The 25,915-nt window shown below is 51.0% G+C and overlaps 1 protein-coding gene across 5 annotated transcripts in view; it reads right to left on the bottom strand.

Moving 5' to 3' along the window:
* IBA57 (iron-sulfur cluster assembly factor IBA57) overlaps positions 1-21,068 on the bottom strand; it is a 33,248-nt gene extending 12,180 nt beyond the window's left edge. The window contains exons 1-3 of one of the 5 annotated variants that reach the window (XR_004058670.1): positions 20,606-21,061; positions 6,076-6,416; positions 5,815-5,983 (exon numbers count right to left, since the gene is read on the bottom strand). Coding sequence is in view for 4 of the 5 variants with exons in the window: in XM_030935334.1 (XP_030791194.1) it covers positions 5,592-5,983; positions 6,076-6,416; positions 20,606-20,946 (1,074 nt within the window). In the remaining variant the exon portion in view is untranslated. Of the gene's footprint in view, positions 1-4,727; positions 5,984-6,075; positions 6,417-20,605 lie in introns of those variants that run through there. The other 4 variants (XM_030935337.1, XM_030935336.1, XM_030935338.1 and 1 more) reach the window with 4 other exon arrangements.
* Between the last annotated feature and the right edge of the window lie 4,847 nt (positions 21,069-25,915).

Here is a 25,915-nt window from a genome sequence, read left to right as displayed (position 1 = left end):
TTATTATACTTTAAGTTCTAGGGTACATGTGCATAACGTGCAGGTTTGTTACATATGTATACTTATGCCATGTTGGTGTGCTGCACCCATCAACTCGTCAGCACCCATCAATTCATCATTTATATCATGTATAACTCCCCAATGCAATCCCTCCCTCCTCCCCCCTCCCCCCTCCCCATGATAGACCCCAGTGTGTGATGTTCCCCTTCCCGAGTCCAAGTGATCTCATTGTTCAGTTCCCACCTATGAGTGAGAACATGCGGTGTTTGGTTTTCTCTTCTTGTGATAGTTTGCTAAGAATGATGGTTTCCAGCTGCATTCATGTCCCTACAAAGGACGCAAACTCATCCTTTTTTATGGCTGCATAGTATTCCATGGTGTATATGTGCCACATTTTCTTAATCCAGTCTGTCACAGATGGACATTTGGGTTGATTCCAAGTCTTTGCTATTGTGAATAGTGCCGCAATAAACATACGTGTACATGTGTCTTTGTAGTAGACTAATTTATAATCCTTTGGGTATATACCCAGTAGTGGGATGGCTGGGTCATATGGTACATCTAGTTCTAGATCCTTGAGGAATTGCCATACTCTTTTTCTTCTCAGCACCACATCGCACTTATTCCAAAATTGACCACATAATTGGAAGTAAAGCACTCCTCAGCAAATGTAAAAGAACAGAAATTATAACAAACTGTCTCTCAGACCACAGTGCAATCAAACTAGAACTCAGGACTAAGAAACTCAATCAAAACCGCTCAACTACATGGAAACTGAACAACCTGCTCCTGAATGACTACTGGGTACATAACGAAATGAAAGCGGAAATAAAGATGTTCTTTGAAACCAATGAGAACAAAGATACAACATACCAGAATCTCTGGGACACATTTAAAGCAGTGTGTAGAGGGAAATTTATAGCACTAAATGCCCACAAGAGAAAGCAGGAAAGATCTAAAATTGACACTCTAACATCACAATTAAAAGAACTAGAGAGGCAAGAGCAATCACATTCAAAAGCTAGCAGAAGGCAAGAAATAACTAAGATCAGAGCAGAACTGAAGGAGATAGAGACACAAAAAACCCTCCAAAAAATCAATGAATCCAGGAGTTGGTTTTTTGAAAAGATCAACAAAATTGACAGACCGCTAGCAAGGCTAATAAAGAAAAAAAGAGAGAGGAATCAAATAGATGCAATAAAAAATGATAAAGGGGATATCACCACTGACCCCACAGAAATACAAACTCATTCTTGAAAGATGGATTTTTCTGGGTACACAATTCTAGGCTATCACTATTTTCTCCCAGGACTTTGAAGATACTATTTACTTTCTTTCTGGCTTCCACTGTTGCTTTTAATAAACCACTTATTTTCTTCTTTCCAGATAATCTCTTTCTTTTCTGCTTTCTTTCAAGATCTCTGTCATGAGGTTCTGTACTTTCACCAAGACATGACTGTTTGGTAGAGCTTCTTAACTATGCTGCTTGGGAGCCACTGGATTCCAGAACCTAAGGAGCAGGGGCTCCTGTCGGTTTGGGAAAGTTCTCAGCCGTATTTCTCTGAATACTTGCCTCCACCCCATATTCTCTTTCCCCTCCTTCTGGAATTACTCGTAAATTGCGGATGCCATACTAAATTCTCCGTTTTCCTGTCTCTTATCCCATCTTATATTTTCCAGCTCTCTTTCTGTGCTGCACTTTGGGGTCATTTCTTCAAATAGTTCCCAACTCTTCAGGAAACACACCATGGATTATTTTTTAGAATATTCTATTTTTATTTCAACAAGTTCTCTTTTTAATATGCTTGATCATTTTTATAGTCTCGTGCTTCCTGTGCATAATATCTTTAAATATATTTAAACATCCTCATTCCATGTGATGTGTCTGCTTACTCTAGGATCAGAATATTGGTGTGTGTACTTCTGTATGTCTTTCTGCTGGGCCTTGTTTATGGTACTGTGTGTGTGTGTGTGTTTACAATTTCTTTCCTGTACCTTAGGATGTTTTGATAACTTAAAAAAAAAAAAAAAAAAACTTTCTCTGTTTTATGGCAGTCTCATTTAAAAAAAAAAAAAAAAAAAAAAAAAATTCCACCTTCTGGCTGGGAGCCTGCCCCTCCCAGACCAGCCAATCCTTACAGATAAGGGCCCAGCTGGGTACAGGCCTCTGTGATGCAACCTCATCAGTCCAGAGCCCACCTCTATCTAGCCAGAGCACTCAGGCAGCCAGGGACCACTTCTACAGCTTGGAGCCCATGGAAATCACTCCAGCTCGCCGGCCGCACACCTGCCCTACCTTGCATTTCCTGGGGAAGCGCCAGGAAAGGTCTGGCAGAAGCCCTCCTGGGCTCCTGCCTCTCCTCTCAGGCTGCACTTGACTGACCGTCTCATACAAGAACACAGAACAGGGAGCTTGTCTCCTTGGGGATTAGAAGATGATGATGATGATGATGATTTTACAATGAACGTATACTTCTTAGGATGTTTTCTACCAAAGGCCTGATTTGGAGGTGGGTTTCTCACAGTTTCTACACTGTCTGCTGGGCTCTGGAAATACTACCAACTGCAACTTCTTTTTTATTCTTTCTTTGTTTTAAGACAGGGTCTTGCTCTGTTGCCCAGGCTGGAGTGCAGTGGCACAATCACAGCTCACTGCAGCCTCAACCTCCTGGGCTCCACCATACCTGGCTAACTTTTTTTTTTTTTTAAGAGACAGAGTCTTGATATGTTGCCCAGGCTGCTCTCAAACTCCTGGGCTCAAGCAATCCTCCTGCCTCAGCCTCCCAAAGATCACTGTCATGAGCCACCATACCCAACCTTATCTGGCTTTGAAAAGAAAATAAAAGCATGCTTTCTTAAAGATGCACTACACACTGTGTTAAGTAAAACAACTCAGAAACAGAGTCAAACACCACATGTCCTGACTCATAAGCAGGAGCTGCCCAACAGACAATGTGGGCTCAGAAAGTGGAAGGTAGAAGGCGGACATGAAGGACTCTTAATGAGGGGTGGCAGGAGAGGTGAAGGTAAGAAGCCCAGACTGCACCACCATGCACTATACCCACATAACACAACTGTACCTTATGCCTTGAATTCACACACACACACACACACATGCGCGCGCTAACTTCCTACGTTTTTACAACACAAACTAAAGCAGACAGAAGAGCAGTATGCAGTTTTGGAGCGGCTGCACCAGCTCTCAGCAAATCCCAGTGTTCCTGAACGCAAAGCTCTGACCCTGCTGATGCGCTTTACGGCCTGCTTCCAAGGTCCTAAAGGCCAGGCCTTTCTGAGAGGATTAAGGACATTTTCGTGAAAACTGATTTGGTTTGTATGACAGAGGGGCTCTTTTGTTGACTGATACTTTCCTTTGTAAAGACACAGAAAAGGCTGGGCACAGTGGCTCACGCCTGTAATCGAGACCATCCTGGCCAACATGGTGAAACCCTGTCACTACTAAAAATACAAAAATTAGCCAGGCATGGGGCATGTGCCTGTAGTCCCAGCTACCCAGGAGGCTGAGGCAGGAAAATCACTGGAACCTGGGAGGCGGAGCTTGCAGTGAGCCGAGATCATGCCACTGCACTCCAGCCTGGGCAACAGAGCAAGACTCCATCTCAAAAAAAAAAAAAAAAGGACACAGAAGAACACGGAATGTGTTTGATATGAACCAAGTATTTTGAGATCCTGACACCTGCAGAGACCTGAAGACACTGAGGGGGCACAGGATGGCTCAGGCAGCACCTCACTCTGGAGTGGCGTGCTTCCTTCCTGGCTCACCACCCGGCCACACCCATGGGACAGGCTAGGATGCTCCCAGATGCTGCAGCACTTAAGGAGGTCCTGCTGGGAACGCCAGGCAACCTCAGGCAGATAAGGGAGCCAGGGCACTTTGAGCTTGAGGCACAGACCCTCATTCCAGGGGTGCATGCCCCTCATGCAGGAGACACCAGCTCTTGGTGACACGGGCCACAGGCACCCACTCCTGGCTGAGCTGGAGAGAAAACTGGCCGGGAAGCTGATCAAATGTCTCCATGCCAGTTTAAAGCAGCAGCCGGTGGGGCTGGAAAGGTTGCAGGGATGCTGGTCTGGAATCCATCCTGCACTGGGGGCTTCCAGAGCATGACCTGTCCAAGAGGGGCTGAAGGCCACCGGCTCTCAGGACCCCAGGGGTCAGAGCCACCTAGTTGTTTCCTTGCCCACAGGAGAGCTTACCACAGCAGGTGGGACTGGACAGCCTTCCTCTTCCCTTCAGCTACAGCCACTTCCTCCTGTGCATCCACTCTACACCCTTCTCCGGGGTGATGGCAAACTACACTGCAGCTCAGAGCCGCCTTTAGACCCCGGCCCCAAAACCGCCATGGCTGAAGATTTCTAGAGAGCACCTGTGGCCCTCTAGGATGGCTGCACAGGCTCCCTGCCTGCTTGGCCCTCCGTGACCGCCCGAAGGTCCAGCTTGGTGGCCCAAATGCCTGCGCCCCAGGCCCTGTGCCCTGCAGCCGACAGCTCACAGCCATGGGGCTGTCCTTTGCAGACTCGGCACCCACACGCCCAGCCTGGGCCTCTGAGGCCTACCCTGCTGGCCTGCAGCCATGCCAAGTGCTTCATCTGGTAGGTCTAGGCATTCTCAAGGGACAGCTGTTCCCGGGGTCCAGTCAGCCAGATCCCAGAAACTAAGCCCCCGCCTCCCTCTCCCCCAAATGAAACCAGAGCTCCCAAGGGGCTGCTTGTGGCTCACTCTTTAATAGATGCCCTGAAACATGGAGCTCACACTTCAGTGGGAAGGGGGAAGCCAGTGGGTGAAGAGGAGGCTGTACCCCACAACTGACAGCAAGTCACTCTCACTGCAAACACAGGCTATGCCGAAACCCAGCACACACATGCAGAACTCTGCCCTGCTGGTTCCTGAGCCCTGTGCTGGCCCCACCCCACGCTCCTGGAGGGCTCTGAGGAGGAACAGAGGTGGGGAAACATGGACAATGGGCACAGCCTTCCACAAGCCTCCAGCATGGGATAGCTGGTGGCTCAGCCCTGTGTGCTCCTCCATGCACAGAAACCCACATGCCACCTGATCCAATGTCCCAGACCCCTCTAGACCATACACAAGCCCACCCTGAGACATGCTGGAAACAAGCACGGTGAAACAACTCCCAAAGCCCGAGCCCCAGCCTGTAGACCCCGGACACTGCCCAGCTTTCAGGCACAGGGACCAAGCCCCCATGAGGCTCATGCTGGGCAGAGTGGGGTGCAAGGCACAGAAGCTGCCAGTGCTGGCCAGAGACACTGTCCCATCCTCCCAGACAACCCTGTGTGGAGCCACAATTGGGGCCCGGCGCCACCTGGAGCTCAGCACTCACACAGTGGGCTCCTCTGGGGCCACAGGAAGCCCAGCGAGAAAACAACCCACGTGCCTGGGGCCCTGGGGCCCTTGAGCATGGGTGGGGCCAGGCAGGGGGACTTTCCCAGATGGGAACCAGGGCTCCCACCCAGTAGGCACAGCAGACAGACAGGATGGGAAGACCCCCGACAGAGGACAGAGGCCCCAGGTCCCAGCCTCCCCATCAGCCTGCACCAGCCAAGGCTTCGGGCTACTTGGAGACCGTAGGCCACCAGTCTGGCACTGATGCAGCTAAGGCCACCTGAGCACCCTCAGAGGCTCTGATGTGCAGAGGACCCTTGATCTTCTCTGACCACAGCAGGGCCAGCCCCACGTTGCCCTGGCCGGCCCTGAACTTGCCCACAGTCTGTCCTGATGCAGTCAGCACCGTGGCACCGGGGGTGACGCCACTGGCAGGAAGGGGGTCCAAGAACCTGACAGGGAAGAGGCGCTTGCGGATGACGCCCATGTGGTGGGTGCGGGCTGTCAGCTCCTGGCCGATGTAGCAGCCTTTGGTGAAGCTCACGCCGTTCATGAAGGCCAGGTTGGACTCCAGCGGCAAGGCCACCCCAGGAGGCAAGTCTCCGACCCCCTCAGGAACGCCTGCAGGGATCGGAGGAGGGAAACCAGCGAGAACTGAACATCGTCTAGCCCCACCCGTGCAACCCAGTCCTGCGCGCCCACCCTGCCCATACCTTGCAGGTATCGGTGCTGGTGATAATCCCACAGGTCCCCGAGCCGGCTCTCCGACACCACGGCTGGGCCTTCGTCCTGGGTGAGGAGCCGCCACCCCATGCATGCTGTTCGCGGGTCGCGGATGAGGATGACAGCAGCCCCTGCACTCTGCTGCAGCGGTGTATTCCCGCAAGCCTCAGGGGAACTGGGCAACACCGCCCACACTCGCAGCTCCGGGTGCGGCTCCACCGTGACCTTCCGCCGGATCCTGTACAGCGCGAGGTGCTTCTGCAGCGCACCCTGCACGGAGCTGTCACACTCCAGGAGAAAGCCAGACACCTCCTCCGAGTGTTCCTGGAGCCTGCAGGGAGAGAGGCAGGGGTGCATGCCAGCTCACCAAATGGGTGGGCCATAAAGGGCTGCATGACGGAGCTCTCCTTACCAGGGCAGAGGAGTACACCGTGGACCAACGAAAGGAGCCCTGCCCTTAGCCACAACGGACTGCACCTTCAAGGTAAGCGCCTGGGTCACCACAAGCAGGGAGCCACGCCCACAGCGAGCCACGCCCATAGCCACACCCCGCAGCACCTCCCAAGGCACGCATCACAGCTAGATGCGAGCACCACGGAGACCAGCGCAGAGTGCCACGCCCACAGCAATGCGAGGATACGTGCAGACAATGCACATCAGGCCAGGCAGGGCACACCTGGACCAGCGCATGGAGATCCCTGCCCACAGCCGCGCGGAGCTGCGCCTCCAGAGCTCTCCTCTAAGCAGGCAGAGACAAGCTCACAGGGGCCAGCGCAGACAGACCCCGTTTGCCCAGGGACTGGCAGAACTACAATAGCCTGCCCAAGGGCATCGTCTGGAGTAGTCCCAGAGCCTAGGGAAGAAATGACAACAGTCCACTGGATGCGGGAGCAGGGACGGGCAGGGTCCCGCAGACGAACGGTATGCACAGCCACTGAGAACCAGACCTGCCTGTTCCAGCCCAGGGAAGCCATCGAGGAGCCCAAGGGTCCTCAGGTGGGCAAGAGGGAGGAGTGAGGAGCCCAGGAGGAGGTCAGGGAGGTACAACATGCCTGAGGACCACTCTGCCCATGTCCACCACCTGCCTCCCCAAGTCAAGTCTCAGAACCCTACCCCAGAGCCATTCTGACCTGCACTCAAGGCAGCCCTCCTCAGAGGATTTGGGCAGGCACCACACGAATGACCCCTGACCAGATGGATGGTGGGGAGAGGAGAGGCCCGGGCAGTGTGGGGCATGTCAGGTGGGGGGCACTAAGTGGAGACACCTCGGGTGCAGCCACCTACATGGCTAGGGTTGATTGCAGGTGTGGACTGCACAAGGCTTCACAGACCGGTGAGAGCTGAGACAGGGAGGTAATAAGACCCCCAGAGGGCCTGCCAGAGAGGAGCCCACAAGCTGGTGGCCCAGCCCCTTCCAGCCAGGAGAGGGCTCAGTCCTTGCCAGCTGCCCAGAGCTTCACGTGCCAAGCAGGGGCCTGCTGCCCTCATCTCTGCAGTCTCACTCTACCCTGTGGTCATGCCCACGTGCCAGCAGCCACAGAGAATGTTCATACTCATCACCCAGAACCAGTGGGCACAGGTCTCACTGAGGACCCTGATGCAGGGAGGGTGGGCATAGCCAGCTGTGACAGCCAGTGGAGCTGGCCCGCCCTTCAGGACAGTGGTCACACGACATCAAAAACAACACTGGCAAGGGAGGGGAACATACGTCATTTACACATGTGGGGCTAAGATGATGGGAGGAACAGCAAGGACAGCACAGAGGGGCAGCCGCAGGTGTGGTGCGAAAAGGTCACCACACCACCAGGGAAACACAGGCAATGTGTCCCAGACAAACGCAGTGGCGAACCCCAACACTGGCCAGCACGAGGAGAAACGAGGTCACTGGCATGCTGCTGGTGTGGAGGCAAAACGGGCACCCCTCTGGAAGACAGGGTGCAAGTCCTCACAATACCAAACAAGCAACTACCCTGTGACCTGGCTCTCTCACTCCCAGGCATGGATCACTGAGAAATGAACACTGAAGCTCACACAAAACCTGCTGCAGTGAAAGCTCACAGCAGCCAGCTCTACTAGTAACGGCCAAAAGGAGAGAATCAAGGTGCCACCACAGGACAGGGGACTTCTCAGCAAGAACAGGGAGCCGGAGATGGACAGAAGTGGGTGAATCTGACAGCACTATGGTGAGGGAAAAGGGTAAGGCCAAAAAATAACAGGCTGGTGCATCCATCTATGACACTCCTGAAATGACACAATTTTACAGCTGGAGAACAGGTTTCGGGGTGTTGGGGGTGCCCATTCAGGGGCAGGAGTAGGAAGCCACATGGGCCTGATCATGGCCACAGGTATTCGCACGTTAGAAAATCGCAGTTACACACATGCATGCACACACGCACAAAGTAAGACACACAAATCTGGAAACCCTAGATGTGCCCTGTGTGTGCAATCAGGGGAACTGGGGAGGGGTCTGTGCGATCTCCTCCCACAGGTTTTTTTTTTCTTTTTTTTTTTGCAACTTCCTGCGAATCTGTAAGTATTTCAAAATAAGAAGTGGAAAAAACAAAAACAAAAACAAAACAAGGAGCTTCCCCTGCAGAGGTGTCCGAGCACTACAAGAGGGAAGGCAGCAGGCAGTCCTTTCATCCCAGCCATCTGACATTAGCAAGTTTTTAATCACGTGCATGCGTATTTGTATTTTTTTTTTTTTTTATTTTTTTATTATACTTTAAGTTCTAGGGTACATGTGCATAACGTGCAGGTTTGTTACATATGTATACTTATGCCATGTTGGTGTGCTGCACCCATCAACTCGTCAGCACCCATCAATTCATCATTTATATCTTGTATAACTCCCCAATGCAAGCCCTCCCTCCTCCCCCCCCCCTCCCCATGATAGGCCCCAGTGCCTGATGTTCCCCTTCCCGAGTCCAAGTGATCTCATTGTTCAGTTCCCACCTATGAGTGAGAACATGCGGTGTTTGGTTTTCTGTTCTTGTGATAGTTTGCTAAGAATGATGGTTTCCAGCTGCATCCATGTCCCTACAAAGGACGCAAACTCATCCTTTTTTATGGCTGCATAGTATTCCATGGTGTATATGTGCCACATTTTCTTAATCCAGTCTGTCACAGATGGACATTTGGGTTGATTCCAAGTCTTTGCTATTGTGAATAGTGCCGCAATAAACATACGTGTACATGTGTCTTTGTAGTAGAATAATTTATAATCCTTTGGGTATATACCCAGTAGTGGGATGGCTGGGTCATATGGTACATCTAGTTCTAGATCCTTGAGGAATTGCCATACTGTTTTCCATAATGGTTGAACTAGTTTACAATCCCACCAACAGTGTAAAAGTGTTCCTATTTCTCCACATCCTCTCCAACACCTGTTGTTTCCTGACTTCTTAATGATTGCCATTCTAACTGGTGTGAGATGGTATCTCATTGTGGTTTTGATTTGCATTTCTCTGATGGCGAGTGATGATGAGCATTTTTTCATGTGTCTGTTGGCTGTATGAATATCTTCTTTTGAGAAATGTCTGTTCATATCCTTTCCCCACTTTTTGATGGGGTTGTTTGTTTTTTTCTCGTATATTTGTTGGAGTTCTTTGTAGATTCTGGATATTAGCCCTTTGTCAGATGAGTAGGTTGCAAAAATTTTCTCCCATTCTGTAGGTTGCCTGTTCACTCTGATGGTAGTTTCTTTTGCTGTGCAAAAGCTCTTTAGTTTAATTAGATCCCATTTGTCAATTTTGGCTTTTGCTGCCGTTGCTTTTGGTGTTTTAGACATGAAGTCCTTGCCCATGCCTATGTCCTGAATGGTACTACCTAGATTTTCTTCTAGGGTTTTTATGGTATTAGGTCTAACATTTAAGTCTCTAATCCATCTTGAATTAATCTTCGTATAAGGGGTAAGGAAAGGATCCAGTTTCAGCTTTCTACTTATGGCTAGCCAATTTTCCCAGCACCATTTATTAAATAGGGAATCCTTTCCCAATTTCTTGTTTCTCTCAGGTTTGTCAAAGATCAGATGGCTGTAGATGTGTGGTATTATTTCTGAGGACTCTGTTCTGTTCCATTGATCTATATCTCTGTTTTGGTACCAGTACCATGCTGTTTTGGTTACTGTAGCCTTGTAGTATAGTTTGAAGTCAGGTAGCGTGACGCCTCCAGCTTTATCCTTTTGACTTAGGATTGTCTTGGCAATGCGGGCCCTTTTTTGGTTCCATATGAACTTTAAAGCTGTTTTTTCCAATTCTGTGAAGAAACTCATTGGTAGCTTGATGGGGATGGCATTGAATCTATAAATAACCTTGGGGAGTATGGCCATTTTCACGATATTGATTCTTCCTATCCATGAGCATGGTATGTTCTTCCATTTGTTTGTGTCCTCTTTTATTTCACTGAGCAGTGGTTTGTAGTTCTCCTTGAAGAGGTCCTTTACATCCCTTGTAAGCTGGATTCCTAGGTATTTTATTCTCTTTGAAGCAATTGTGAATGGAAGTTCATTCCTGATTTGGCTCTCTGCTTGTCTGTTACTGGTGTATAAGAATGCTTGTGATTTTTGCACATTAATTTTGTATCCTGAGACTTTGCTGAAGTTGCTTATCAGCTTAAGGAGATTTTGGGCTGAGACGATGGGGTTTTCTAAATATACAATCATGTCATCTGCAAACAGGGACAATTTGACTTCTTCTTTTCCTAACTGGATACCCTTGATTTCTTTCTCTTGCCTGATTGCCCTAGCCAGAACTTCCAACACTATGTTGAATAGGAGTGGTGAGAGAGGGCATCCCTGTCTTGTGCCAGTTTTCAAAGGGAATTTTTCCAGTTTTTGCCCATTCAGTATGATATTAGCTGTGGGTTTGTCGTAAATAGCTCTTATTATTTTGAGGTACGTTCCATCAATACCGAATTTATTGAGCGTTTTTAGCATGAAGGGCTGTTGAATTTTGTCAAAAGCCTTTTCTGCATCTATTGAGACAATCATGTGGTTCTTGTGTTTGGTTCTGTTTATATGCTGGATTACGTTTATTGATTTGCGAATGTTGAACCAGCCTTGCATCCCAGGGATGAAGCCCACTTGATCATGGTGGATAAGCTTTTTGATGTGCTGCTGAATCCGGTTTGCCAGTATTTTATTGAGAATTTTTGCATCAATGTTCATCAGGGATATTGGTCTAAAATTCTCTTTTTTTGATGTGTCTCTGCCAGGCTTTGGTATCAGGATGATGTTGGCCTCATAAAATGAGTTAGGGAGGATTCCCTCTTTTTCTATTGATTGGAATAGTTTCAGAAGGAATGGTACCAGCTCCTCCTTGTACCTCTGGTAGAATTCAGCTGTGAATCCATCTGGTCCTGGACTTTTTTTGGTGGGTAGGCTATTAATTGTTGCCTCAATTTCGGAACCTGGTGTTGGTCTATTCAGGGATTCAACTTCTTCCTGGTTTAGTCTTGGAAGAGTGTAAGTGTCCAGGAATTTATCCATTTCTTCTAGATTTCCTAGTTGATTTGCGTAGAGACGTTTATAGTATTCTCTGATGGTAGTTTGTATTTTTGTGGGGTCAGTGGTGATATCCCCTTTATCATTTTTTATTGCATCTATTTGATTCCTCTCTCTTTTCTTCTTTATTAGCCTTGCTAGCGGTCTGTCAATTTTGTTGATCTTTTCAAAAAACCAACTCCTGGATTCATTGATTTTTTGGAGGGTTTTTTGTGTCTCTATCTCCTTCAGTTCTGCTCTGATCTTAGTTATTTCTTGCCTTCTGCTAGCTTTTGAATGACTTTGCTCTTGCCTCTCTAGTTCTTTTAATTGTGATGTTAGAGTGTCAATTTTAGATCTTTCCTGCTTTCTCTTGTGGGCATTTAGTGCTATAAATTTCCCTCTACACACTGCTTTAAATGTGTCCCAGAGATTCTGGTATGTTGTATCTTTGTTCTCATTGGTTTCAAAGAACATCTTTATTTCCGCTTTCATTTCGTTATGTACCCAGTAGTCATTCAGGAGCAGGTTGTTCAGTTTCCATGTAGTTGAGCGGTTTTGATTGAGTTTCTTAGTCCTGAGTTCTAGTTTGATTGCACTGTGGTCTGAGAGACAGTTTGTTATAATTTCTGTTCTTTTACATTTGCTGAGGAGTGCTTTACTTCCAATTATGTGGTCAATTTTGGAATAAGTGCGATGTGGTGCTGAGAAGAATGTATATTCTGTTGATTTGGGGTGGAGAGTTCTATAGATGTCTATTAGGTCCGCTTGGTGCAGAGATGAGTTCAATTCCTGGATATCCTTGTTAACTTTCTGTCTCGTTGATCTGTCTAATGTTGACAGCGGAGTGTTGAAGTCTCCCATTATTATTGTATGGGAGTCTAAGTCTCTTTGTAAGTCTCTAAGGACTTGCTTTATGAATCTGGGTGCTCCTGTATTGGGTGCATATATATTTAGGAGAGTTAGCTCTTCCTGTTGAATTGATCCCTTTACCATTATGTAATGGCCTTCTTTGTCTCTTTTGATCTTTGATGGTTTAAAGTCTGTTTTATCAGAGACAAGGATTGCAACCCCTGCTTTTTTTTGTTCTCCATTTGCTTGGTAGATCTTCCTCCATCCCTTTATTTTGAGCCTATGTATGTCTCTGCATGTGAGATGGGTCTCCTGAATACAGCAGACTGATGGGTCTTGACTCTTTATCCAGTTTGCCAGTCTGTGTCTTTTAATTGGAGCATTTAGTCCATTAACATTTAAGGTTAATATTGTTATGTGTGAACTTGATCCTGCCATTATGATATTAACTGGTTATTTTGCTCGTTAGTTGATGCAGTTTCTTCCTAGCCTCGATGGTCTTTACATTTTGGCATGTTTTTGCAATGGCTGGTACCGGTTGTTCCTTTCCATGTTTAGGGCTTCCTTCAGGGTCTCTTGTAAGGCAGGCCTGGTGGTGACAAAATCTCTAAGCATTTGCTTATCTGTAAAGGATTTTATTTCTCCTTCACTTATGAAACTTAGTTTGGCTGGATATGAAATTCTGGGTTTAAAATTCTTTTCTTTAAGAATGTTGAATATTGGCCCCCACTCTCTTCTGGCTTGTAGAGTTTCTGCCGAGAGATCTGCTGTTAGTCTGATGGGCTTCCCTTTGTGGGTTACCCGACCTTTCTCTCTGGCTGCCCTTAAGATTTTTTCCTTCATTTCAACTTTGGTGAATCTGGCAATGATGTGTCTTGGAGTTGCTCTTCTGGAGGAGTATCTTTGTGGCGTTCTCTGTATTTCCTGAATTTGAATGTTGGCCTGCCCTACTAGGTTGGGGAAGTTCTCCTGGATGATATCCTGAAGAGTGTTTTCCAACTTGGTTCCATTTTCCCCCTCACTTTCAGGCACCCCAATCAGACGTAGATTTGGTCTTTTTACGTAATCCCATACTTCTTGCAGGCTTTGCTCATTTCTTTTTCTTCTTTTTTCTTTTGGTTTCTCTTCTCGCTTCATTTCATTCATTTGATCTTCAATCGCTGATACTCTTTCTTCCAGTTGATCGAGTCGGTTACTGAAGCTTGTGCATTTGTCACGTATTTCTCGTGTCATGGTTTTCATCTCTGTCATTTCGTTTATGATCTTCTCTGCATTAATGAGTCTAGCTGTCAATTCTTCCACTCTTTTTTCAAGATTTTTAGTTTCTTTGCGCTGGGTACGTAATTCCTCCTTTAGCTCTGATAAGTTTGATGGACTGAAGCCTTCTTCTCTCCTCTCGTCCAAGTCATTCTCTGACCAGCTTTGATCCGTTGCTGGCGATGGGCTGCGCTCCTTCGCAGGGGGAGATGCGCTCTTATTTTTTGAATTTCCAGCTTTTCTGCCCTGCTTCTTCCCCATCTTTGTGGTTTTATCTGTCTCTGGTCTTTGATGGTGGTGACGTACTGATGGGGTTTTGGTATAGGTGTCCTTCCTGTTTGATAGTTTTCCTTCTGACAGTCAGAAGGACTGTCTGTTGGTCTGTTGGAGATTGCTTGAGGTCCACTCCAGACCCTGTTTGCCTGGGTATCAGCAGCAGAGGTTGCCGAAGATAGAATATTGCTGAACAGCGAGTGTACCTGTCTGATTCTTCCTTTGGAAGTTTCCTCTCAGGGGTGTACTCCACCCTGTGAGGTGTGGGGTGTCAGACTGCCCCTAGTGGGGGATTTCTCCCAGCTAGGCTACTCAGGGGTCAGAGACACACCTGAGCAGGCAGTCTGTCCGTTCTCAGATCTCAACCTCCGCGTTGGGAGATCCACGGCTCTCCCCAAAGCTGTCAGACAGAGTCGTTCGCGTCTGCACCGGCTCCCGCTACTTCCCCTGTTGGTCTTCAGCTGTGCGCTGTCCCCAGAGGTGGAGACTACAGAGACAGGCAGGCTTCCTTGAGCTGCTGTGAGCTCCACCCAGTTCGAGCTTCCCAGCGGCTTTGTTTACCTACTTAAGCCTCAGCAATGGCGGGCGCCCCTCCCCCAGCCTCGCTGCTGCCTTGCGGATAGATCGCAGCAGACTGCTGTGTTAGCAGTGAGGGAGGCTTCGTGGGCGTGGGACCCTCCCGGCCAGGATTGGGATATATTCTCCTGGTGTGCCTGTATGCTTACAGCGCAGTATTGGGGTGGGAGTTACCCGATTTTCCAGGTGTTGTGTGTCTCAGTTCCCCTGGCTAGGAAAACGGATCCCCTTCCCCCTTGCGCTTCCAGGTGAGGCGATGCCTCGCCCTGCTTCAGCTCTCGCTGGTCAGGCTGCAGCAGCTGACCAGCACCGATTGTCCGGCACTCCCTAGTGAGATGACCCCAGTACCTCAGTTGAAAATGCAGAAATCACCGGTCTTCTGTGTCGCTCGCGCTGGGAGTTGGAGACTGGAGCTGTTCCTATTCGGCCATCTTGCTCCGCCCGACGTATTTGTATTTTTAAAGTCTATGTTAAGGTCAGCAGACAAAGATGGACTAAAACACAGGTGAGCAGGGGACCCAGGCGGAGAGACAGACGTTAGGTCATGGGCACAGGGTGCTGGGCACTGGACAGGCAGGGAGGAGCTGAGCAGCGCCAGGCAGAGTAGAGGGACAAAGTAAGGGGACTAGAGTGGAGCTGAGGGACCGCAGGTCCAGGGTCTAGTAAGCTGGGCACACAGGCACAGGGGAGGCCGCAGAGTCCTACAGGGCAAGAGCAGGAGCTGGGGCAGGACAGGCAGGGTGGGGCCAGGGTGCCCCATGGGTCCATCAGTCGAGAGTGGAGCCCAGAGAAGATTAAGCTGAGGGCCCCTGCACTCTGAGGTGGGGCTGGCTCAGCTGCCTGCCTTGGCTAGAACTCCCACCCATGCTGAAATCCCCTGCTGCCCCCATCTGCTGAGCACTCCCTGGCCTCCCACAGGGTGGATGTCCTCACAGGACCCAGGTTCTGGGGTCAAGGGCACTTTCCAGCCCTCTGTGCCGGTGACTGTCTACCAAACAGCTTCTCAGGACCAACTGAGATGGGACATGACCCCCAGGCCCACCCCAACCCCTGCCACACCTGAAGACTGCCAGGAGACTAGCTGCAAAGGAGAGCCCTGGCCTGGGGAGCTTTCTCAGCCTCATCATTCTCCATGGTGGGGGCTGTCCAGATGCTGAGCAGCACCCCTTGCCTGTACCCCACCCCAACATGACAACCAAAAATATTTCCAGATACCGCTGAAGGGCGCAGGGGACAGGGTTGCCAGGGAAAATACAGGGCACCTGGTTAAATCAGAATTTCACATCAACGACCAATGACTTTTTTTAGTGTACCCCAAATACCGCACAGGATGTACCTACAGATCATCCGTTGCTCGTCTGAGATGGACCTGGGTGTCTTGTGCTTTTGTTTGCTGAGCCCAGAAGCCCCAGTGGGAGTAAGAGTGCAGGAAGTGGAGGGAGGTCAGGGGTGGCTCTGGCCCAGCCAACTGAAAGGGTCACCTGGCCATCAGACCCAAGAGTTTCCAGTCATGTTCAGGAAAACACTGCCCTGGGGCCCGGCCTGACTCCTTCCCTTCTCTCTCCTTCCTCCTTCCCAGGCCACCAGAGGCCTAACAACTCTCTCCTGCCCCTCAGTGCTGGACAGACACAAGGCCACAGCTCTGACACTCTTGCGCCTGCTGAGCCCTGCACTGAGTCCATATCCTTGCCCCAGCCAGATCACAGCAAGGGCACTGGACCACAATCCCACCTGCGACATGACCCTACAGCCTCTCTCTGTCTCCTACATGAAGAGAGATCAAAACCAACTGATAGAAAAGGACCCCAAGGAGGCCAGACACGGTGGCTCATTCCTGCAATCCCAACACTTTGCAAAGCTGAGGCAGGAGACTCGCCTGAGCCCAGGAGTTCATGACCAGCCCGAGCAACATAGTGAGATCTCAACTACCTGTAGTCCTGGCTACTTGGGAGGCTGAGGTGGGAGGATCACTTGAGTCCAGGAGTTTGAAGGTACAGTGAGCTACAACTGTGCCACTGCACTCCAGCCTGGGCGACAAAGCAAGGTTCCATCTAAAAACAACAACAAAAAAAATGCCGGGTGCAGTGGCTCAAGCCTGTAATCCCAACACTTTGGGAGGCCGAGACAGGCAGATCACAAGGTCAGGAGATCGAGACCATCCTGGCTAACACGGTGAAACCCCGTTTCTACTAAAAAAATACAAAAAACTAGCCGGGTGTGGTGGCAGGCGCGTGTAGTCCCAGCTACTCGGGAGGCTGAGGCAGGAGAATGGCGTAAACCCAGGAGGCGGAGCTTGCAGTGAGCTGAGATCCAGCCACTGCACTCCAGCCTGGGCGACAGAGCGAGAGTCCGTCTTTAAAAAAAAAAAAAAAAAAAAAAAAAAAAAAAAAAAAAAATTAGCTGTCAAGCTATGAAAAAACATGGAGGAATCTAAACGCATATTACTAAGTGAAGGACGCCAATGTGAAGAGGCTATAGATGCATGAGTCCAACTACAGGACATTCTGGAAAGTGTGAAACTATGGAGACACTGAAAACATCAGTGGTGGCCAGGAGTTATGGGAGATGGATGGATGGGCAGGGAACAGAGGATTTCAGGGCAGTGACACTACTGTATGTGATGCTACAATGGTGGACATGTGTCATCATACATTTGCCTAACTCATGAACGCACCAAGCCAAGAGTGACCCTCATGAAAACTATGCACTCCAAGTGATGATGGTACGTCAACAGAGGTTCATCAATTGCGGCGAAAACAGCACTTTGGTGGGGGATGTTGATGATAGGGGAAGTTGTGGGGTAATATGGGAAATCTCTGCACATTCTGCTGTTTTGCTGAGAACCTAAAACTGCTATAAAAAGCAACTCCTATTAAAAGACAACAACCAAAAAACTATAGCTTCATCTGAAAGAAGGCACTACATCCAGGAAACAAGAATAGGGGGCTTTAAGGAAGCAATGGCTCAGGATGATATATTAGCAAGTATCAGAGTTGAAATAAAAAATCCTACAGTCAGAAAAAACCCACAGAGGAATGATGGGCAGGGAATGACCAGAGAAGCAGGAACACACGGAGGCTTCCAGGGAGAGGTGGCCCCTGACCTATAGGCTGCCCTCTCCCCAGAGGAGTGACCAGAGAGGGCAAACCACAGAGAGAGAGGTCAACAACCAACAGCAGCCCGACAAGGAAAAGAGTGTAACCTCATGAACTGAACTAAATGTGCCCAATGAGCGCAGCCCTAAGCCCACCCATGACACAGAGCTGGGAGGGGTGGCATCTGGACACCTGTCGCCCACCACCCCTGGGGAGCCAGTTGAGGAGGTGACCTTGTCGTGTCCTTCTTCTGATGGCTGAGGAGAAACAGGGCCATGAATTCCAACAGAACTGAAGCTAGAGGGTTTCAAGTATTATTACACGGATGCTGAATCCCATGGAGGATGGTCCCGCCCCACCCAACCTCTCAGAGTGGAGCTCCCTGGCCTGTGACTTTGTGTCACATCTCAGAAGCGAGACCAGAGGTGGATGATATCACCCTTTAGCGCTGAGCTGGGGAAGAACAGAGCCACCTCCAGTGCCCTCAGCACTCAGAACAGTGGCGGACACACCAGACACCCAGCACAAGCGAAGAAAATTAACTCCTCCTGCAGACCTTGAGGACAGAGACCCCTACAATGAGAGCAAATAGAAAGCCACAGAAAAGCCACCAAGCATATGCTTGGTAAGGGGAGCTAGGGCCCAATAGATCTACAGACAAGCTCTAGACTAGGCAAGAAAGGATGAAGAGGAAAAAACCCTGAGACACAGAAAGGACACACAGTTGACCCTTGAACTATGCAAGGGCTAGGGGCACTGGTCCCCACACAGTTGAAAACCCACCTTTAAGCTTTGACTCCCCAAAGCCTTAATTACTAACAGATTCCTGTTGACTGGAAGCCTTATGTATAACATACGCAGTCAAGTTGTACTTATTTTCTATGTTTTATGCTATTATATACTGTATTACAATATGGTAAGCTACAAATCCCAGGAAGAAAATCCTAAGGAAGAGGAAATGCAGTTCCTCTTCACTGAATGGAAATGGATCACCATAAATGTCCTCATCCTCATGATCTCCATGTTGAGTACGCTGAGAAGGAGGAAGGAGAGGAAGGGTTGGTCTTGCCGTCTCAGGGTGGCAGAGGTGAAGGAAAATCCATGTACAGGTGACCTACGCAGTGCAAAGTCAGCTGTACTTTATACCATAGAACACTTATTAAGAATAGGAATTCAATGGAACTAGGACTCAAAGGGAAAAGGATAAAAGAGGACTATAGAAATATGGAAGGGAATTTGGGGACCAAAAACAACATCATTGTAAGGCTAACATGTGAACAGCAAGTACTGACATAGAAGGCTCAAGATAATCAAAGACTGTAGTTCTTAAGATGAAGAAATTAAAGTAGCTAAACAAAACGTAATGAATACATAAGACAGACAATGATGACTACATCTCTGAACTGGGACATGAAGATTTAAGCCTATTGAGCTAGGGTGGGCACACTTTTTCTGTAAAGGGCCAGTGAATAACTTAGGCTTGAGGGCCACACTCATGCCACAACTCTGCCACTGTAGGCAAAAGCAGCCCCAGGCCGGGTGCAGTGGCTCATGCCTGCAATCCCACCACTTTGGGAGGCCGAGGTGAGTGGATCACCTGAGGTCAGGAGTTTGAAACCAGTCTGGCCAATATGGTGAAACTGTCTCTACTAAAAATACAAAAATTAGCCGGGCATGGTGGCAGGCGCCTGTAGTCCCAGTTACTCAGGAGGCTGAGGGGGGAGAATCTCTTGAACCCTGGAGGCAGAGGTTGCAGTGAGCCAAGATTGTGCCATTGCACTCCACCTGGACGACAAAAGCAAAACTCTGTCTCAAAAAAAAAAAAAAAAAAGCAGCCCCAGACCACATGGAATCCAATGGGCGGGGTTCCCAGAGAATTTTATTATAAATACAGGTAATGGGCTGGGTCTGACCTAAGGGCCATATTTCACCAACTCCGGTTCTAGATTTAAAGAGCACACTAAGTGCCCAGCAATGTGATATGGAAAAAGACCAAACTAAGATACATCAGCATGACATTTCACGACATCAAAGATAAAGAAAAGTTTCGAAAAGCTTCCAGAGAAAAACACAGTTCACATACAAATAAGAACGGCACTAGACTTCTCAGAAAAGCTGGCAGCGAGAAAACAAAGTTGTGATGTGAACATTCTCGGTGACAATTTCCAAGCTAGATTTTCACACCCAGCCAGGATATCACTGGACACAATGAGTCCAAAAATTCACCCCACGTAGCTCAGGAAGTCATTAAAAAGGTGCCCATCCCCTGAAACCAAAACACAGGAGTAAGCTGAAGAGGACAAGAACAGGAGAGACAGCAGGCAGGTGGCCGCAAGCCAGATCCACTGCACCCGGTGGAGGTTTCAGGGATCCAGGTCCCTAGAAGCTGGGCAAGGGAAACCCCACGCTGTAAGCTGTCACGGCCCTGACCCGGCATGAACATCACCGACAGTCGTGATATCAGCACAGATGACAGAACCAAATGCCAATGTCACCAGCAATGGTGAGATCTGGGAGAGGACACAGGGAAACACAAGGTAAACAGAACCCACGAGTGTCACCACAAGCTGTCACTCAGAAACACAGCTCTGCCACCAGGCGGGGGCCTTGAACCCCTTGTCCCTGCGGAGGGAGAAGGGTCACTAGGTGGCCCACTTGGGAGGTGCCCACCTAGAGACGCCTCTGCTCTGATATGGTAGGCGGGCACCCAGGCCTCCCCTGGATGAGTCGCTGAACCATCCCTGGCTGTCGAGCCGAGTCCTCCTCTGGGTGCTGGGCCCTGGGTAAGCTTCCCCTGGGTGTCTATCCCAAGCGGAATCTCCTGGGTGCCTGACCCTGAGTGCCAGTCGCTGGCCCACCCTCCCTTGAACTTCCACACCATCCCGACCCTCCCCGGGTGCCCACCTCCCACGCCTTCTGCAGGCCCCGGACGCCCGCCTTTCCCCTGGGTGCCCGCCCCCAAGCGCCCTCCCAGCACGCGCTCACCCGTACAAGATAACATCATAGAGTGTCCGGCCCTGCACGTTCAGGAAGTGGGCGTAGCCCGCACACGCAGGAGGCGGGGCCCCCCAGGCAGCGGGACCCGGAAGCGGCAGTTCATTGGTCAGCAGCCCTAGCAGGAAGGGCGCCGCGTCGGGGCCGCGCACGCGCAGCAGGGTGCGCCCATCCAGCCGGAAGCAGGCCCAGGTCGCTCCGGCCGTTGGGTCGCCACCAGGACTGCGGAAGCTGTGGGCCAGGCGGCACCTTGGGGCCGCGCGCAGCCACCAGCGCCAGGCCGGGCCGCCGCGCCCCGGAGCCGCGCCTCGAAGCAGCGCCGCGGCCGCCATCTTGGACAAGAGTGCGGCAGCGGGAAGGGCCCAAGGAAGCAGGAGGGGCGGGTGCCACAGCGGCCCCTGGCGGCGGCCGCCGGAGGGAGGCGGGAAGGGGCGGGCGTAGAGTGCGTGCGTGAGGGGTGAACGAAACGTGCGTGCTTGAGGGGCGGAGCAGTGCGAGTCGGGGCCAACAGAGCGTGCGTGCGTGAGGAGCCGGTCCGCCCGGACTGGAAGGGGCGGGCGGGGCGAGCGTGGCTGCTGGGTGGGTGGGGCATGCGTGGGGGGCGGAGCATCGTGCGCGGGGTGTGTTTCGGGGCGGGGGGCTCGGCCCATCCGTTAGCACGCAGGCTCCACCCTCGGTAGGTAACGAGATTTCTGCCCACCTCTTAAGCGCCTTCCTGTGTCCCATTCGGTGGCATGGCTCGCTTTCACCCACCCGTGTCGGGCACCGCCACCAATCTCGAGAACCTCTTCATCCTCCCAACCTGAAACTCCCCGTTAAACACCCACTTCCAGCCCCATTGTACCCTCTGGTTCCATGAGCATGCCTCCTCTAGGGACTTCACAGGAGTAGAATCCTACGGGATTTGTCCTTTGCGACGGCTTATTTAACTCAGCATAGTATTCTCAAAGTCCATCCACGGTCTAGCATGTGTCAGCTTTTTTTTTTTTGTGAAGACAGGGTCTTGGTTACGTTGCCCAGGCTGATCGCAAGCTCCGGAACTCAAGCAATCCTCCCGCCTCAGCTTCTTGAGTAACTGGAACTACAGGCGCGAGCCACCAGGCCAGCTAATTTTTGTGTTTTTTTTGTAGAAACGGTCTCCCCATGTTGTCCAGGCTGGTCTTGAACTCCTGGGCTCAAGTGATTGACTGGCTTCGGCCTCCCAAAATGCTGGGATTACAGGCGTAAGCTACTGCGCTTGGCCGCTTCCTCTTTTTATAAGGGTACCTACTAGTTCGCCAGCTGTCCACATGTGATTGTTGTGTCATTTTTTCTTCTTTATTTGCTGGACAATTGGGACATCAGCTGCAGGTGGCAGGAGACTCCATCCCCAAGTGACTCCACGGATAAGGACAGGCACCATCCAGCCCACAACCCCTCCACACCCCTAATCAATGTGACATGACGAGACACAATCACAGCTTCCAATCACATCCTTGGTAACTTCCACTTTTTTCAGGCCAGGGTCACCCCCATCATGTGTCTATAGTCCTCTTTTAGTGCAGGACTCCAAGCTCCCACGGAGCCCAACCTGTCCTGCAGGACGTCCTTCCAATGATTCTCATCTTCTCTTCACACCTGAACTCACAGAGGACAATTTAGGCAGGAACTGCACACTGCTATGACATATCCACCCCACTGTGCTTTCTTGAGGAGTGATGTCCCATGCCCCCTGCTGAGCAGCCCTGTACAGTGGCCACTTTCCCTGGTAGTAGGTGATGCATCTACACGGTGGCCCCAGCAGCCTTCAGCCCTAGAGTCTGCCCTAGCCCAAGCCATTCCCGTCTCTCTGGCCTCCATGGGCCCATGCACCCTGTTGCATTCCCCCCTCCATAGCCCTCAACTCAAAGCACCAAAGAAACTTTATTCAATGTGTCTTTATGGTGCAGAGTCCCGGCAAGCAGAGGTCTTTGTATAGCTGTTGAATAAAAAAATTCCTCGTGATGCATAGTAACATCAGTGAGGAAGATTGCACCAAGGCGCATCATGTGGTATGGGGCCCTGCCTGGCAGCCTTGGTGGAGATGGAGCTCAACCCCAACACACCATGGGAGGGAGTGGAGAAGCCGAGGAGCAGCGTGGGGTCAGTGGGTGGGAATGACTAAGGATACATCAGGGCTGAGGGGTCTGGCTAAACCCACCTCACAGGGTCCTTGCTCTAGGCAGGCAGGGTGATCAGACGTCACCAGGGGACGGTGGAGGATGAGGGACCCAATCAGATGTCATGGAGGGTGAGATATCCAGGGTGTGGTGGTCTGGCTAAACTGATTCAGTAGGGCTCTTACTAAAACTGGATTTTCCAAGCAAGTGCCCACACATGGGCCTAGGAGAAGGTTCCGGATCCTGGCAGGAGTTTGGCCAAGCAGAGAATCCCTGCCATAGCTCCCTGCCATGTCCTGAGGGCCTGGGCCAGCACCCAACATGCCTTAGGGGCTCAGGTGACATTGGGCAGTCAGCGAATTCCCGCAGGCCCTGGACATGGCCATGGAGGCCCTGCTGTTAGTCCACTCCCTTCACTGCAGCTTCCTCGTCCCTGGAGCTCCTACTTGCCCTTCTGAACCCTCCTCACAGCATCCCCACCTGCCCCAAGCCCTGTGAGGCCCCGGATCCCTGCCTGCCCAACCAGGCGAGGGTCAGGGCATGGTGAGGGGCCTGGAGAGAATCAGCCAGGTCCCCCAAGGTCCCTGGGCCTCAGTCCCCCGCCAGCCGCCAGCTTCCTGACTGAGATAGGCCAAGCCTAGAATGTGCTCCCTAGCCACTGGCTATAGCCGCCACCCCTTCCTCTGTCAGAGCCTGGCGTTCCTGAGGGTGACCCGGTACCCCCACCTCCCCCGGGCAGCCCCATATGGACAGAGTGGAAGGCAGGCAGGATGAAACCTGGGGCAGGGGGTGGCGCGAACAACACTCACAGGTGGGGGTCGAATTCCTCTAGCCTCACGTCAGCCTGGTCCTCAGCCAGAGGAGGAATTTGCTTCCACCCCTGCACAGGCAGCAGGAAAGGCGTGTGGCAACCTGGTGCCCCGGGCCGGGCCCACTGGCTTCCAATCCGTCCTGCCTAGGCCCCCCACCACAAGGAAGCTGCCACCACTATCAGGGGCCCCTTCAGTTCAAATGGACTCAAAGGAAACAAAAGAGAGCTTTCAGATCCAGAGTCCCAGGGGCCACATTCCAGTGCCAGAACCATGTGAGGCCATAGCTCCAGGCCACCTCCAAGAAGCCTTCTTGGACCCTCTACACCAGCCTGGCCAGCCACCCGGGCTGCTGTTCCCCTTATCAGCAGGCAGGGGACTGGGGCCTGGCACCTGGGGGAGGAAACCCCACCCCTGTCCTGGCTTCAGGGACCAGGCTGCAGCTGGGGCCAGGGGAGTGAGAACTGGAAAATGTCTGGGCGTGAGGGTGGCAGCCCCTGCTTCCCAGGTACTGTGGGGGTGGGGGTAAGGTGGTTTCCTGTTATTCTCGCCTCAGGGCTTCCTCCCTTCCTAGAGGAAGGAGAGTGCCACTGCCCTATTCTGGGGGAGTCTCTGAGCAGATGGCCCCTCACCCCACTATGCACACCCATGAGCAGCCGAGAGTTTTGGCTGAGGTTGTGGAAACGGATGGAGGTGAGACGTGGAGTCCCATCCCGCCAGCCTGCTCCAGCACTGCCTGCTCTGGCTCTGTCCTGCTGTGTATAGGGCTGGGCCCACCAGTGACTGGCCCCCCCTGCCAACCTGCCCTAGAGCTCAGAAGATGCAGAACAGAGGAGGGAGGGGGACTGTGGTGTCAGCAGTGCCAGGCTCAGCTCATCACCGTCGTGGCCACCTCAGGTGGCTGGGGAAACCAAGGCATGGGTTTTCTAAAAGTGACTGATAAGCGCCAGGAGTGTGGGATGGGTTTAGCCTTTGGGGGTCCGCAGACTGGAGCAACTAAGATATCACATCCCGCTGTAGTGGGAGATGCCGGCCCTGCTTGGTGGTGTGGGGCTCAGGCATGACATTGTGGGAATGTCCAGATTATCAAGGACTTGGTCTTAGAGGGAGGACTAGCAGATGGCGTGGAGGCTGGGGCTTGCACAGCCTTTCCTGGCTAGGGCCGTGCCACTGGGAGGGTGTAGTAACAGAGCCTAAGCCCACCAGCAGATGCTCACAAACCTGACATGGCCCACCTACCCCCAAGTCTCCAAGAAGGGAGCTCTGTCCCCAGGGTCCCGTCTCCCCTTCTCTTGTGACAATCCAGCTTCCCAGGGGGCATATACCCTCTAATACTGGCAGAATTGTCCCCTCAAAACTCCTGTGTTGAAGTCCTAACCTCCAAGAACTTCAGACTGTGGCTATAATTGGAGACAAAGCCTTTAAAGAGATGATTAAGTTAAAATGAGTTCATTGGGGTGGGTCCTAATCCACGGCGGCTGGTGTCCTTAAAAGAAGAGGAGATTAGGACACAGATGCACACAGAGGGACAGCCGTGTGAGAACACAGCGGGGAGATGGCATCCATGGGCCAAGGAGGGAGGCTGCAGGAGGAACCAGGCTTGCCCTCACCTTAATCTTGGCCTTCCCTTTTAGGACTGTGAGATAATCAGTGTCTGTTGTTTAAGGCACCCAGTGCATGGTGTGGTGTTATGGCAGTCCCAACGGGCACACCCTCCAAGTTAGAGATCATTTCCAGCTTCCCTCAAAGCTGGGGTGCCCTTTGAACAGCTCTGGCTGAGGGATGTATACTAGCCAGGGTTCTCCAAAGAAACAAAACCACAGGAAATATAGACATAGATACTATATACTATTTTTATATCTATATTTAGATATATAGCCAAAGACTAAAGTTTCCGAAAGAAGAAGCAGTACTGCCTCCAGTCCACCTGTGATGGCTAATTTTATTTCCTTTGAGACAGGGTCTTGTTCTGTTGCCCAGGCTGGAGTGCAGTGGTGCAATCACAGCTCACTGCAACCTCTACCTCCCTAGCTCGAGTGATCCTCCCACCCCAGCCTCCTGAATAGCTGGGACCACAGGTGCACACCACCACGCCCAGCTGCTTTTTAATTTTTTGTAGACATGGGAACTGTGTTGCTCAGGCTGGTTTTGAACTCCTGGGCTCAAGTGATGCTCCCACCTCAGCCTCCCAAGGTGCTGGGATTACAGATGTGAGACAGTTCCTGGCCTGTGATGGTTCATTTTATGTGTCTATTTGACTGGGCCACAGGGTTCCCAGATATGGGGTCACACATTATTCTAGGTATGTTTGGGCATTTCTAGATGACACTAAGACTTGAATAGATGGACTGAGG

The sequence above is a fragment of the Rhinopithecus roxellana genome, chromosome 8 (assembly GCF_007565055.1).
Source record: "Rhinopithecus roxellana isolate Shanxi Qingling chromosome 8, ASM756505v1, whole genome shotgun sequence".
Lineage (NCBI taxonomy): Eukaryota > Metazoa > Chordata > Mammalia > Primates > Cercopithecidae > Rhinopithecus > Rhinopithecus roxellana.
This window is presented reverse-complemented; position numbering and strand designations above follow the sequence as displayed.